The sequence below is a fragment of the Oryctolagus cuniculus genome, chromosome 10 (assembly GCF_051225735.1).
Source record: "Oryctolagus cuniculus isolate XC-2025 breed Fujian yellow rabbit chromosome 10, ASM5122573v1, whole genome shotgun sequence".
Classification (NCBI taxonomy): domain Eukaryota; kingdom Metazoa; phylum Chordata; class Mammalia; order Lagomorpha; family Leporidae; genus Oryctolagus; species Oryctolagus cuniculus.
In genome coordinates, this window is record NC_142876.1 from 8,831,055 (window position 1) to 8,844,588 (window position 13,534).

At 39.9% G+C, this 13,534-nt stretch overlaps 1 protein-coding gene across 7 annotated transcripts in view; it reads left to right on the forward strand.

Annotated features, from left to right (window-relative positions):
• The window catches only part of RTTN (rotatin), a 245,412-nt gene that overhangs the window by 207,714 nt on the left and 24,164 nt on the right, over positions 1-13,534 (forward strand). For 6 of the 7 annotated variants that reach the window (XR_016213881.1, XM_008261459.5, XM_089304985.1 and 3 more), the window contains 4 exons: positions 956-1,053; positions 2,383-2,460; positions 10,281-10,407; positions 12,990-13,192. Coding sequence is in view for 6 of the 7 variants with exons in the window: in XM_008261459.5 (XP_008259681.4) it covers positions 956-1,053; positions 2,383-2,460; positions 10,281-10,407; positions 12,990-13,192 (506 nt within the window). In the remaining variant the exon portion in view is untranslated. Of the gene's footprint in view, positions 1-955; positions 1,054-2,382; positions 2,461-10,280; positions 10,408-11,995; positions 12,140-12,989; positions 13,193-13,534 lie in introns of those variants that run through there. The other variant, XM_089304986.1, reaches the window with a different exon arrangement.

A 13,534-nucleotide genomic window follows, 5' to 3' on the forward strand; every position in this document is an offset into this window, starting at 1 on the left:
AAACAGATTATGATCAGGTTACTTATTTAATATGTAATGATACTTACTCTATGTGCGTATTACAACAGCGAAAATAAAGTGACACGTTACTTAGTTTTGTGATAATTTAGTGTTAATACCCACAAACATACACTGCATACCTGAGGACAAAGAAACACTCAGTTTTGATGTTAAAAATGACAGCATCAGATGATCCTATATTTTCATATAAATTTCCTTTCTAGAGTGTTGTAATTTCCCATCTTGACATCAGGAAACACAGGTCTGACAATTAAAATGGAATAACAGCATCATCAAATTCATTAACTTCAATTGTGATTTGCTACTAAAACAAATTATACATGCCTCAAAACGTCAGTTGGATTTGGGGAGTATCATACCAGGAACTGAAAACATCATTTCAGTTCACTTTTTTGTTTACTCTCAGTAATCTTTCACTGTGAAAACGTTAAAATGAAGCAAGTCAGAAATAAAAAGTGTTGGATTCAACGTTGTGGTACAGTGAGCTAATCTGTGGCCTGCAATGCTGGAATTCTATACTGGAGCACTGGTTCAAGTCTCAACTGCCCCACCTCCTGTCTAGCTCTCTGCTAATGTACCTGGGAAGGCAGTGAAGGATGGTCCAAGTATTTGGGTCCACCCATGTAGGAGACCTGGATGGAGTTCTGGGCTCCTGTTTTCTTCCTGGACCAGCCATTGCAGCCATTTGGAGGACTGAATCAGTGGATGGTAGATTCATTCTCTCTCTCTCTCTCTCTCTCTCTCTCTCTCTCTGCCTCCCTACCTCCCTACCTCCCCACTGTCCCCTCTATCACAATGCCTTTCAAATAAATAATCTTTATAAAGAAAGGAGTATAAAGTTCTTTTGTTATTGTTGTTGAGAATCTGTTATATGTGGTTTTCACTTATTTGGAAAGGGAGTATCCTTTTGACAATTGCAGACTTTGTCTTTTAGCTAATCTCATAGAGAACTGCATGGAGCAGATGAAGCACATTCATGCACAACTGAACCTAGATTCTCTGAGGCCTGGAAAAGCAGCACTGAAAAAAAAGGTAACTGTGAATTCTGAAATTCTGGGTAAAGGAATGGCTGTATATAGAGAACTTATCTCCAGTGCCCTTGTGCCTACAAATGGGTACAGGCTTCAAATTAATGTCTGATATATACAGTAAGAAAAATTAAAGAGATTTCTACAGTAGCAGGTGGTTGGCTTTTATTTTTCTAAATTCTCACTTGAAGATCTTTAAATGATATTTTTCCTGATGTATATTTGTCATAAATATTTGGAAATACCTACATGGGCAGATAATACTGTGGCATGAATTTTTTATGCTCCAAAGTAAGATCTTTTTCTTAGTACAAACATGGGCTCATGAGAGAATGAGAGCTATAAAAACTACAGTTTATTAAATGTTTACTATATGCCAGGTAGTGTTCAAATATTTCATATTAATTACCTCATGAACAAACACTCACGACAGCATAGTCACACAACTGGTGATCGATGAAGCCAGAATTTGCCTTTGTATCTGAGTGGTTATAGAGCTGGTACTCAAGTCTCTGTTTATCTCTTCATGAGACTTTTGAATATCTTTCTGGTGTTGACTCTGTTGGGCTCATGATTAAACTTATATTCAGATGAACTTGTAATAACATAGTTATATCATAGCTGTGGTTAATAATAATAATAACGGTAGTTAGTAAGATCTGCCACACAGTATTATTCAGAAAATAAATTTGTGTATATGTATAAATATATACATAGGAAGGTTCTTCAAAATGTTCAGGGAAAATGCATATTGTGAAAAACCTAAGCATAGATTTCTAATTTTTTACACCAAAATAAGCTTAGTTTTTAATTTATCTTCCATATTTTGAAGTACTCTCATACACATAGTAAATGTGTATAGGAAGACCATTCATTATAGCAACACTCTATGTCCATGGCATTTGATAAGATATTAAGACAAAGCCTTATCTAACAATTTAATTGATGCAGGGGATTGATTGTGTTTGTCAGTTTCTTTTCTTGCCTCTTTTCCTTTTTCCTCTTTAGCCAGAGGCCCTGACTTTCACTGGGAAAGTCAGTCAACACCTGATATGATTGAAGACCAGTCAGTACTGCTTCACTTTATGGAGATGAAACATGGAGGCTATTATATAGCTTGAGTTCCTCTGTGCTTGATAGAACAGAAATAGCTTCTACGTGGTGGATGGTCTCCTTGAGAAATGGTCACCGCTCAGAGCCTGTTAGTTTGTCAGCCCCTCAGTTACGGTGGTCAGGCATCTTAGAGCATGGCTGCATTGTGCTATGCCACCAGGGGGATACAGTTGCTCTGTGTGGCTGTGTTCACATTTTTCACTGCTTTTTGTTTAAACAGGAGGATGCTTTTATTAAAGAATTGAGCATTACCATGCAGCTCCTAAGAAACTGTCTTTACCAAAATGAAGAATGTAAAGTAAGTAGAACTCCTTTTCAAAATTGTGATAACAGTGCTGGTATTAAGTAGTTTAATTTTTATATGAGATAATTAGAAAAAATGGAAAACTCTTAGAATTTTCTTTTCTTTTTTTTAGATTAAACAATCAATTGGTACTTAAGCTCAGTATTAATTCAGAGACATAGATGCTCCAGATTTCTTTATGCTTCAATACAGTTTACATTTCTCGGCTACATCAGTGTTTAACCTTAATCTTATCACTGAAACTTCACCTTCACAGACTTCAGCTTCATTCTGTACTCTTCTGCTAAATGTGTCTTTTTGTAATTAGGATGAATGAATGTGTGCCTTATAAGGTAGATTCTTTAAAGGGGCCTTTTCAGAGCTATTCTCTAGAAGCATAAGTAGCGGTATTTGTAGCTATAAGGGGAGAAGATGAGTATGTTTCCTGCCTCAGAGTAGAAAGTATTTATAGCTGCTGCCTAGAATGGTTCTGCTGACTCCCTGTGACAGGTACAGAGCTCCCCATCTGAAAACCATTGAGGTATTTTCTTTTTCTGTAAGCATGAGTGCTGTCATTTTAAACTATTGTGTTAGTACTGCATAGGATAGAATCTTTTGATCATTTTGATTTGCTTGATCTGTATTGGTACAACACTTTTGAAGCACTGGATTAATTCTTTAATGTGGAAGTACTGTGGAAAATGAGTAAAGCAAAGTTAAATTATAGAAGCTTCTTTGTTTTCTAATTCCTTAGCTTTTGGCCCTTACTTGTAGTAAAACTGGAAAAAATATGTCTGGGACATGAACATGCTAAACACAGATTCCATAGGCTATGTTAAATAACAAGACTCATGACTAACAATTTATATTTTGAAACAATCTGATGGAAGTATTTATTTATATACTTTATTAAGATTCCCAGTATATGAATTTTATGAACTTTTTCTCAAAATAGAGGTGTTTACTGAATTTATAATGCCAAATCGTATCATTGTGACTTGGTACAGTCAATATTCATTGATGATCCTTCACTCAGGGAATACTGTGAAATACTTCCCAGACAGGATCTACGTGTAGAGATTTAGGAAATGCCAACCTGGCTACTAGTTACAAGCATGGAGTTTACATTTTTATGGATAGAAGGAAAGGACTGTGATAGGCCGGGTAAAAGACCTTAACCTTGGCAAGCAGGAAAGGGAAGGAAGTGGAGCATAGATTCGATGTCTTGAGGAGAAAACAGAAATGTGGAATGACTTCCAGACTCCAGATCCAGTGATTCCCAGTGCAAGATCACGTGGCAGAGTCGAGCGTAGGTTTGAGAGACAGGTGCTCAGTTGTGCAGATACTAGTGGAGATCCCTTTGGGACGTGTGGGGTTTTTCAGATGAGGGGACAGGACATGGGAGTGTCCATTCTAAGAGCACGCCACTGGATAGCTATGTGCTCCCACTTTTATTTAGAGGGTACCAGCAAGTCTACAAGCCGGCAGGCACATAGGCAAGGTTATACATCCACTTCAGGATTTGGGAAAAGAAATTCGGTCTGGTGGACTAACATAGGGATTAGAGCTGTGTTGTAAATCTTCAGAGACAGGCCTGTTTAGAAGCTCATGCAAATTTACAAATTTCCGAAAATACTCCAGGTACCAATTCCTGTCCATTAGCCCCCTGCTGCTCATGCTGCACATTCCTTTGGGGTAGGTGTGCCCAGCCCCAGCCTGTTTGAGCAGGCTATGCCTCTAATTTCAGGGGGTGTGTCCCACCTGGAGAGGCACTTAGGCAGCCTCTCTACAGGGAGGTCTAGTTGAGGACACTTGTAGTCAGCAGAACACTTGAATCTGGGACTCTGAAGAGTCATGTAGGTTGGGGATAGTAGGAATATGTAGATGTTGCTATGGCGGTGACTGTGGTTGAAATTTCCCAAGAGAATGTATAGTGAAAGCCTAGGTCCCATCTTTGGGAAATACTTATTTCAGAGAAAGCAGAAAATAACCAAGGAGAGTGCTGAAGACATAATTTGGAGATGATTCAGTACAGAGCAATAGCATGCAAATAAAGAAAAAAGAGAGCTGTAGTAAATGCCACAGTGCATGAGTGTTTGCTGAAGTGGCCTCAATAAAATCATCAGGACAGAGATAAATTGGAGTTAGTTGAAGATTAAATGTAAGGTGGAGAAATGACAGCAGTAAGAGTGCTCTTTCTAGAAGCTTGGTCATGAAAAGCCATTAATAACTTAGAGCACATAGCATTAAAGGAAGTTAGAGTGTTTGTTTTTCAACATTTAAACTGCCTAAATACAAATGGAAAAAGAACCAGTTGGCAAGCAGTTATTAAAGAAACAGGAAGAAAAGAAATAATCCATGGATAAAGAACCCCTAGGAGGTGGAAGGGGAATATGCAGAACACAGAGGATGTATCAATCTGTGACAAAAAGAGGAATGCATGTGCTCACTGCTGGGCAGGCAGGAAGGATGAATGGATGAAACTAGAGATTGTGTGGACAGAAGGGCAGGATAGATAGGATTTGCATGTAATTTGCTGCTCTCTTCTCTATGAAATAGCATGTAAGCTTATCTGCTGCAAATAGCGGTGTGTGTGCCAAGTTTACACAGAATGGTGACATGAGAAAGACCTTGGGAAAGAACACTGAGAATGGCATCAAAGCTTGTGGAGAAAGCTGAACACTGGGAGTAACTTCCCACCTGGTCTGCCATTTGATACCCCATTACATTTCATAGGTGTGTGTACTTATGTGCATTCACGTGTGTGCGCATAGGTCTGCATATAACCCAGTAAGTCCTGTTCATTAAAAAAGATATTGCTCCCTCCTGACAACCCTCCTAACAGAAAAGCCCAGGACCAGATGGCTTCACTGATGAATTATACCAGACGAGAATTAATTCCAGTTCTGCTCAAACTATTCAAAACAATTGAAAGGGAGGGAATCCTCCTAGACTCCCTCTATGAGGTCAGTATCACCTTAATTCCAAAACCAGGAAAAAATACAACAAAGGAAGAGAACTAAGGACCAATATCCCTGATGAACATAGGTGTAAAAATCCTCAACAAAATACCAACTAATCAAATCCAACAATATATCAGAAATACCATTCACTCAGACCAAGTGGGATTTATACATGGTATGTAGGGATGGTTCACCATAAATAAATCAATAAATATGATACATCACATTAACAGATTAAAGACTAGAAACCATATGATTATTTCAATAGATGCAGAGAGAGCATTTGATAAAATACAGTATCCTTTCATGAAAAAAACCTTAAGCAAATTGAGTAGAAGGAATATTCCTTAGCACATTTAAGGCAATATCTGAGAAACTCACAGCCAACATCATATTCAATGGGGAAGAGTTGGAAGCATTTCCACTAAGATCTGGAGCCAGACAAGGATGTACACTTCAACCATTACTGTTCAATATAGTCCTGGAAGTTCCAGGCAGAGCTATTAGGCAAGAAAAAGAAATCAAGGGGATACAAATTGGAAAGGAGGAACTCAAATTATCCCTGTTTGCAGATGACATGATGTTAAAATTAGAGAAACCAAAGACTCCACCAAGGGACTATCGGAATTCATTGGAGAGTTTGGTAAAGTGACAGGATACAAAATCAACACGTAAGAATCAATAGCCTTTGTATACATGCAGACAATGCCATGTCTAAAAAAGAACTTGTAAGATCAGTCCCATTTACAATAGCTACAAAAAAATGTTTAAATACCTTGGAATAAATTTAACCAAGGAGATGAAAGAGCTCTGCAATGAAAATTACAAAACATGGAAGAAGGAAGTAGAAGAGAAAAAATAAAAGTAGAAGAGTCTTCCATGTGCATGGGTTGGAAGAATTAATATCATCAAGATGTCCATACTACTCACAGCAATTTACAGATTAAATGTGATCCCAATTAAAATATCAATGAGATTCTTAGATCTAGAAAAAATTATGCTAAAATTCATATGGAAACACAAGAGCCCTGTAAATAGCTAAAGCAATCTTAAACAACCAAAACAAAGCAGAGGCATCAAAATACCAGATTTCAAGACATGCTACCAGGCAGTTATAATCAAAAGAGGCTGGTACCAGCAAAAAAACATAGACATGTAGACCAGTAGAATAACAGAAATCAATCTATGCATCTACAACCAACTTACTTTTGACAGGCTAAAATAAATCCCTGGAAAAAATACAGTCTCTTCAACAAAAAGGTGCTGGGAAAATTAGATCTCCACATGCAGAAATATGAAACCAGACCCTTAGCTACACTTTATACAAAAATCAACTCGAAGTGGATCTATAATCTAATATACAACCTGATACTATCAAATTACTAGAGCAAAACATTGGGGAAATTCTGCAAGACATTAGCATAGGTAAAAGATGCCAGAAGCACAGGCAGCAAAAGCAAAACAGACAAATGTGATTGCATCAAGTTAAGAAGCTTCAGCATTGCAAAGGAAACACTGAACAAAGTGAAGAGGCAACCAGCAGAGTGGGAGAAAATATTTACAAACCATGAAACCGACAATGGATTGATACCCAGAATCTATGAAGAGGTCAAGAAACTTAACAACAACAAAGCAAACAATCCAGTTAAGAAGTGGACAAAGGATATGAACAGGCATTTTTCAGAGGATGAAGTTTAAATGTCCACCAAACACATGAAAACATGCTCAAGATCACTAGCCTTCAGAGAAATAAAAATCACATCATTCCAGTTAGAATGGTTCTCATACAGAAATCTACAAACAATAAATACAAGTGAGAATGTGTGGGGAGAGGTTCCATAACCCACTGTGGGTGGGAATGCAAACTAGTACAGCCATTGTGGATGATAATATGGGGATTCCTCAGAAAGTTGAAAATAGATCTACTATATGACACAGCCATCCAACTTCTAGGAATTTGCCCAAAGGAAATGAAATCAGCATATGAAAGAGTTATTTATACTCCTATGTTTATTGCAGCTCAATTCACAATAGCTAAGATATGGATTCAACCTAGATGTCCATCAACTTATGACTGGATAAAGAAAATATGATTATTTATGCAATGTGAAATACCACTCAACCATAAACATGAATGAAATCCTGTCTGGAGACAGTTATACTTAGTGAAGTGAGCCATTCTCCAAAAGTCAAATACCATATGTTTTCCCTGATCTGTGGTCACCAATAGAGTACAAAAAAAGTATATATTTGCAAAATGGACATTTTGAGAACTGATTATTGTTTACATTCCTTTTTTCTACTGTTGTGGAACAGGTTTTTTTTTTTTTTCTTTTTGTTGCATTCTTTATTTAGTAGAGGGTTAAGATGAATTGAAAGTATATCACTGTGGCCGGCGCCGGGGCTCACTAGGCTAATCCTCCGCCTAGCGGCGTCGGCACACCGGGTTCTAGTCCCGGTCGGGGCGCCGGATTCTGTCCCGGTTGCCCCTCTTCCAGGCCAGCTCTCTGCTGTGGCCAGGGAGTGCAGTGGAGTATGGCCCAGGTACTTGGGCCCTGCACCCCATGGGAGACCAGGAAAAGCACCTGGCTCCTGGCTCCTGCCATCGGATCAGCGCAGTGCGCCGGCCGAAGCGCGCCGGCCGCCGCAGCCATTGGAGGGTGAACCAACGGCAAAGGAAGATCTTTCTATCTGTCTCTCTCTCTCTCTCACTGTCCACTCTGCCTGTCAAAAAAAAAAAAAAGTATATCACTGTAAAAAATTAAAAGAGAGAATAAGGAGGAAGAGGGAGGGTGGAAAGTATTGCTGGAGGCCAGCTCCAGCAGGTCCAGGAGTTCCCGAAGGTTGGGAGGCATCCATGTGGCGAGGAGAGACACACAGCAAGGCTGATGGCATGGCTCCGATGAGGGAGCACCAGACTTTATATCTATACCCTAAGGTACATCCACTGTTCATTTTACACATTCTTTACTGTTCTCATAAATTCTGCAAATGTCTGCTCACTAGTGATCCTAACAGTTAATGATTCTTCCTTACAATAACAAAGTCTGTTTCCCATCCACTTTAAACCACTGATCTTATGTTATGTGTAACTCCTACCTAATCCTGATTTCCATAGCCATGTAACAATTTCTTTGATTTTAAAGATTTACTTAATATTTGAGATACAATAGAACAGAGACACAAAATTATTCTAAATTATACAATAACCCATTACAAAAAACGCAGTGGTTATTTTGCAAAGAATCAGAACAACTACTTGTAACAATTGATTACTAAGATTGGAACATCTACCTTTTTTTAATTTTACTAGTAACCATTAACACCCTGCTCAAACAAACCCATTCATTACACATGTCCTTTCCATAACCCTTCATTACTATTTAGTTTTAGTAGCTCATTTAAGACTCGCTCCCTGATTTTGGTAATTACTTTATGTTCTTTCCACCAAGCCACACAAACTAAGGTATTTACAGGTCATTAGTCTATGATAAGACATGCTCTAAGTGGATTATGGCAGGAGACTGAAGAGTGCCAAGGATCCTCTTGTCCCTAAATCAGGTCTAACTGCATTTCATACACCCTACAGTTTGGAGTTCCCGCTAGGCTTTTATTGTAGATAACTGAAGCATCAGAAGGGGTTGAATTACTCTAGGAGGATCTAGTCCATCAAACAGCTCAACCGTCAGTGAGGTCATTTTGAGCAGAGCTCGTTTCTCGCAGATTTCCAAGAATATAGAGATCAGCCGCGAGATCACCAGGAAACTCTGGCTTTCTTATATCAATAAATCTAAAACCAACAAGAGGACCGCAGCTTGTAGTTCTCAAGCCCTGTGGAGGCAGACATCCTGCTGTGACCTTGTCAGACAGTGGAAGTTGCCTTGGCCACTTCAAAGTATCACCATGCTCCTAAATCTGTTAATATTAATTACATAAAAATTATTTTTTTTTTTTTTTTTTTTGACAGGCAGAGTGGACAGTGAGAGAGAGAGACAGAGAGAGAAAGGTCTTCCTTTGCCGTTGGTTCACCCTCCAATGGCCGCCGCTGCAGCCGGCGCACCGCGCTGATCCTGGCAGGAGCCAGGAGCCAGGTGCTTTTCCTGGTCTCCCATGGGGTGCAGGGCCCAAGCACCTGGGCCATCCTCCACTGCACTCCCTGGCCATAGCAGAGAGCTGGCCTGGAAGAGGGGCAACCGGGACAGAATCCGGCGCCCCGACCGGGACTAGAACCCGGTGTGCCGGCGCCGCAAGGTGGAGGATTAGCCTATTGAGCCACGGCGCCGGCTCATAAAAATTATTTAAAAAAAGATATTGCTGGACTCAAGTATTTTATCTATATGTTGCCCTGGTAGTAACTAATCTGTGATAAGAGTTAAGAATTTATTTATTTAACATAACATTTAAACTGAATTTTACTATTTTTAAATTATTGACAAACTAATTTACTTTTGATGCGCAGGAAGGAGGTGAAACAGGGTGAGAGAGGATTACTCAGAGCTGATAAGGATTTTACTTAACCACAAGTTGCCATTGCTTGACTGTAGCAGAGCATTTATCAGAGTGTGTATTCGTATTGTGAGCTCTCACTCTCCTGCTTTGTTTATACACGACAGCATTAATTTTCTACGTTTCTCACATAAGCGGCATGTCCTAGTCCCCTCGTGTTCAAGGGATTTCCTGAGATTTCCTCGCCACAAGCCTGCTGAACCTGAGGCAGTAGTCCATCTGCAGAACCTTGGTGCCTCTCACACCAATCAGAACAAAGATAAATTCAGTTTTCCTTTATTTTGGTGACAACTCTATGTGGATCTGATTTCAGTTTTATATTTTCATATCTTCACACTAATCTGTCACTTTTTCCTTCCGCTACAGGAAGCAGCTCTCGGTGCTCACCTTGTCCCTGTCTTGCACTCTCTCTGGCCTTGGCTTTTGATGGATGATTCACTGATACAAATTGCCTTGCAGCTACTTTGTGTCTATACTGCAAATTTTCCAAATGGTAAGATAATCCAGTATTTTCTTTTAATGATAAACTGAAATCTTGATTTTACATAGTGCTGTTAATGTGGATTAGAAAAACTAATGGCTGTTGTGAAGTGTTTCTTTTGGATGCTGAGCATATGTTGATCACAGGTGAACTTTATTCTAGGTATTATAAGAGCAGACAAATAGTCTGTGTTTCTTGACATGGGAGAGTCACTAGATAGGAAATAGGGAGAAACTGGCTTGAATATATGGGAAGATTTGATGTGGAAAAGAAGAACCCACGAGTTCAGTTTGGTCATGTTAAATATGAGGTGTCTGTTCATTAAAATGAAAATACCAAGTTCGAGTTGAATTCAGCAGAGAGGTAAAATGAAGATAAAAGTGTTGGGAGTTTTATTAGTTATCTATTGCTGAATGGCAAAGTACTTAAAACTAAGCACCTGTAAACTACAGCCATCGAATTGTCTGATAGTTTCTGTGACTCACCAGTCTGAGGCAGCTTAGCTGAGTGGTTCATACTCTGATTCTCTCACAGGTTTCAGTTAAGGTGTTGACTGGGCTGTGCATTGCCTGTTTTGGGGGGTGGGGGTGGGTAAAGGATGGCTGTTGACAGCCTCAGTTCCTTGCCAACTAGGCCTCTCCACAGGCTCCCTTGCACTGTGGAGGCTGGCTTCCCTGCAGGCAAGTTCTTGAGTGATTGGGCTATAGTCTGCTGTCATCCAGTGCAGGAGGGACACACCGCACTCTTGTCTTCCGGTCACACAGACCAGGCCTGGCTCAGGGAGGGAAAGGTCTGAGGCAAGGCCACTGGAGCCGTTTTGAAGGCTGCCTACCTTGGGAGTCACTGTCCGAAGAGATTGCATTTAACTGGAAGCCATGGGGCTCTTTGAGTTTATCTAGAGAGAATACCTAGACACAGAGGGAGAGCCTCATTTCTAAGCTCTGGAGTACATCACCTGTTGGAGCTGATCAAAGAAGAGAAATCAGCACTAAAGGGAGATGAGAAGGAGCCAGTGGCATCTGTCTGTGCCTTGTCCTCCTTTACTGAGTTCTGTCTGTTATTCAGAGATAGGGGAGTTAGGAGGAACAAGGAATTGGTCATTAAGAATTAAGCAAGGGAAATATACACTTTAATACAAGTCTTTTGAAACTAATTTGTGTTGTTTTCATACTGAAAATCATTGTGAATATTAGAAATGGTTAGGTTATATAAAATTGACAAAGACATTTTATTTTCCTATCTGATTCTAAACAAAACTGCATCATTTAATGTCAGTTTTGTGTAACAGTTAATGGAAACTTTGGTATTTCGATACTGCTATAAAGTTATGAATACAAGAAAGATCACTATGTTTTATTTGTTTACTTATCTTTGAGTTTATTTTGCATATTATATTGGTTTCTATTCTAATTATACTTAAGCTGACCTCCTTATGTGAACTTTACAAGTGAATTATGCCTTAAGTTTATGTTACAATATAGTCTTACTGATTGAACAGTAAATAAAATAAATTTCTTTTTTTTTCAAATTACATTTCTAATTCTTCTATGATTATTTTTCTCCCTGAATAAATCTCATGTGGTTACCTAATTTATTGAAGAAACACTAGACTCTGGATGGGCAGTAGATGTGTCTGCTGGGTCCTGTGCTTGTGAGCTGTGTGACCTTGAGTGACTCACTGGCTTTCTGAGCTCTGTCTACCTGGTGTGGAAAGCAGTATTTGTACTGCTCCCTGTATCTCAGGGATGGTAGGTTCCTCAGTTTCTTCTACAAAATGAAGTCATTAGACCATGTTACCTTCCATATCTTAACTGCTGTGGAGGCCTTTATATGGCATTAGAAACTATCAAAAATCTCTTATGCTTATTACTTTGAAAGAAAGAAACCTGATGTCTTAAAAATGTTCTGTTGAGTTAATTATGTCACTCCCCCTCTTCATGGAGGAACGACACAGGACCCTGCGTTGTTCTTTCGTCTGCTCGGCCCTCCCCGGGTTTGCTGCTGGTTCTTCCCGGGTTGGCTGCCGACCCTTCCACCTCCGTGGAAGGGTGGTTCCCCCTGCCACATCCCCCACTTCCGCGGGGGAGCGGCACACCGCCGGCCGGCTCTCTCGGGGGCTGCACAGGTGTTCCCCTTAGATGTTCCCCTTAGATGTTCCTGGTGCATGCCGTCTCTCTCCTCCTTTATAATCCTCTTCTGCCAATCCCAACTCGGCTGCCCACACGCCGAGTACGCTGCTCTCCTCCAATCAGGAGCAAGTCCCACAGTTTATTGGCTGAACTGGAGGCAGCTGTGCAGAAGCTGTTTTCTTCTCTCCCAGCGCCATATTGTGGGAGAGCAGATGCATAGAATAAGTCTTAATTCCAGTAACTTAGTCTAGTCCGAGTTGCTCCCCACAAATTAGGCCCTCCATGAGCACAGTGAATGTATTAGGTTGAATGAATGTAGACATCAACGTTAGCCTTCAGGGTTAATTGGCGGTTCACAGGTTAATGACCAGGTCATTTTGATAGACAGATATGCTTTACCGCTTGGTATTTTTAAACTGAATGGTGACACTGGAAAAAGGTTGTCATGCGCTGTTACTTTTGAAGGTTGCAGCTCTCTCTGTTGGTCAAGTTACGGACAGCACCCTGTTCAGGCTGCACACAGAGGAGCCCCCAGCAGCTCTCTGATGCTGTGCATCCTAAAGCTGGCTTCCCAGGTGCCTCTCGAGAACACCACAGTTCAGCAGATGGTTTTCATGTTTCTTTCAAACCTGGCCTTGTCTCATGACTGCAAAGGAGTCATTCAGAAGGTATGTTCTTAGTCTCTCCTACATATCATAAAGTAGATAGCCCCTAAAATAATTCCACCAATCAAAATTTAGGACTCAAGTTCTAAAATTAATTTATTATGATTTCAAGACATTTTAAAGGATTGTAAAAGGTTTAAGAGATTTGCTTTGCTTAAAGCCAGTTGATAGATGATACATGGAAAATGACAGAAGCTAGAATATGATGATCATGCCATTTCTTTTTAGTTTATCCTCTTAGTTTTTGGATTATTTCGTCTCTGTCAAAAGCAAGGGTTTTAGCAAGACAGCTGGCTTACATTTATTGGAGATCATAAAAGTAGTATATTTGGTCCTTTAACAGAC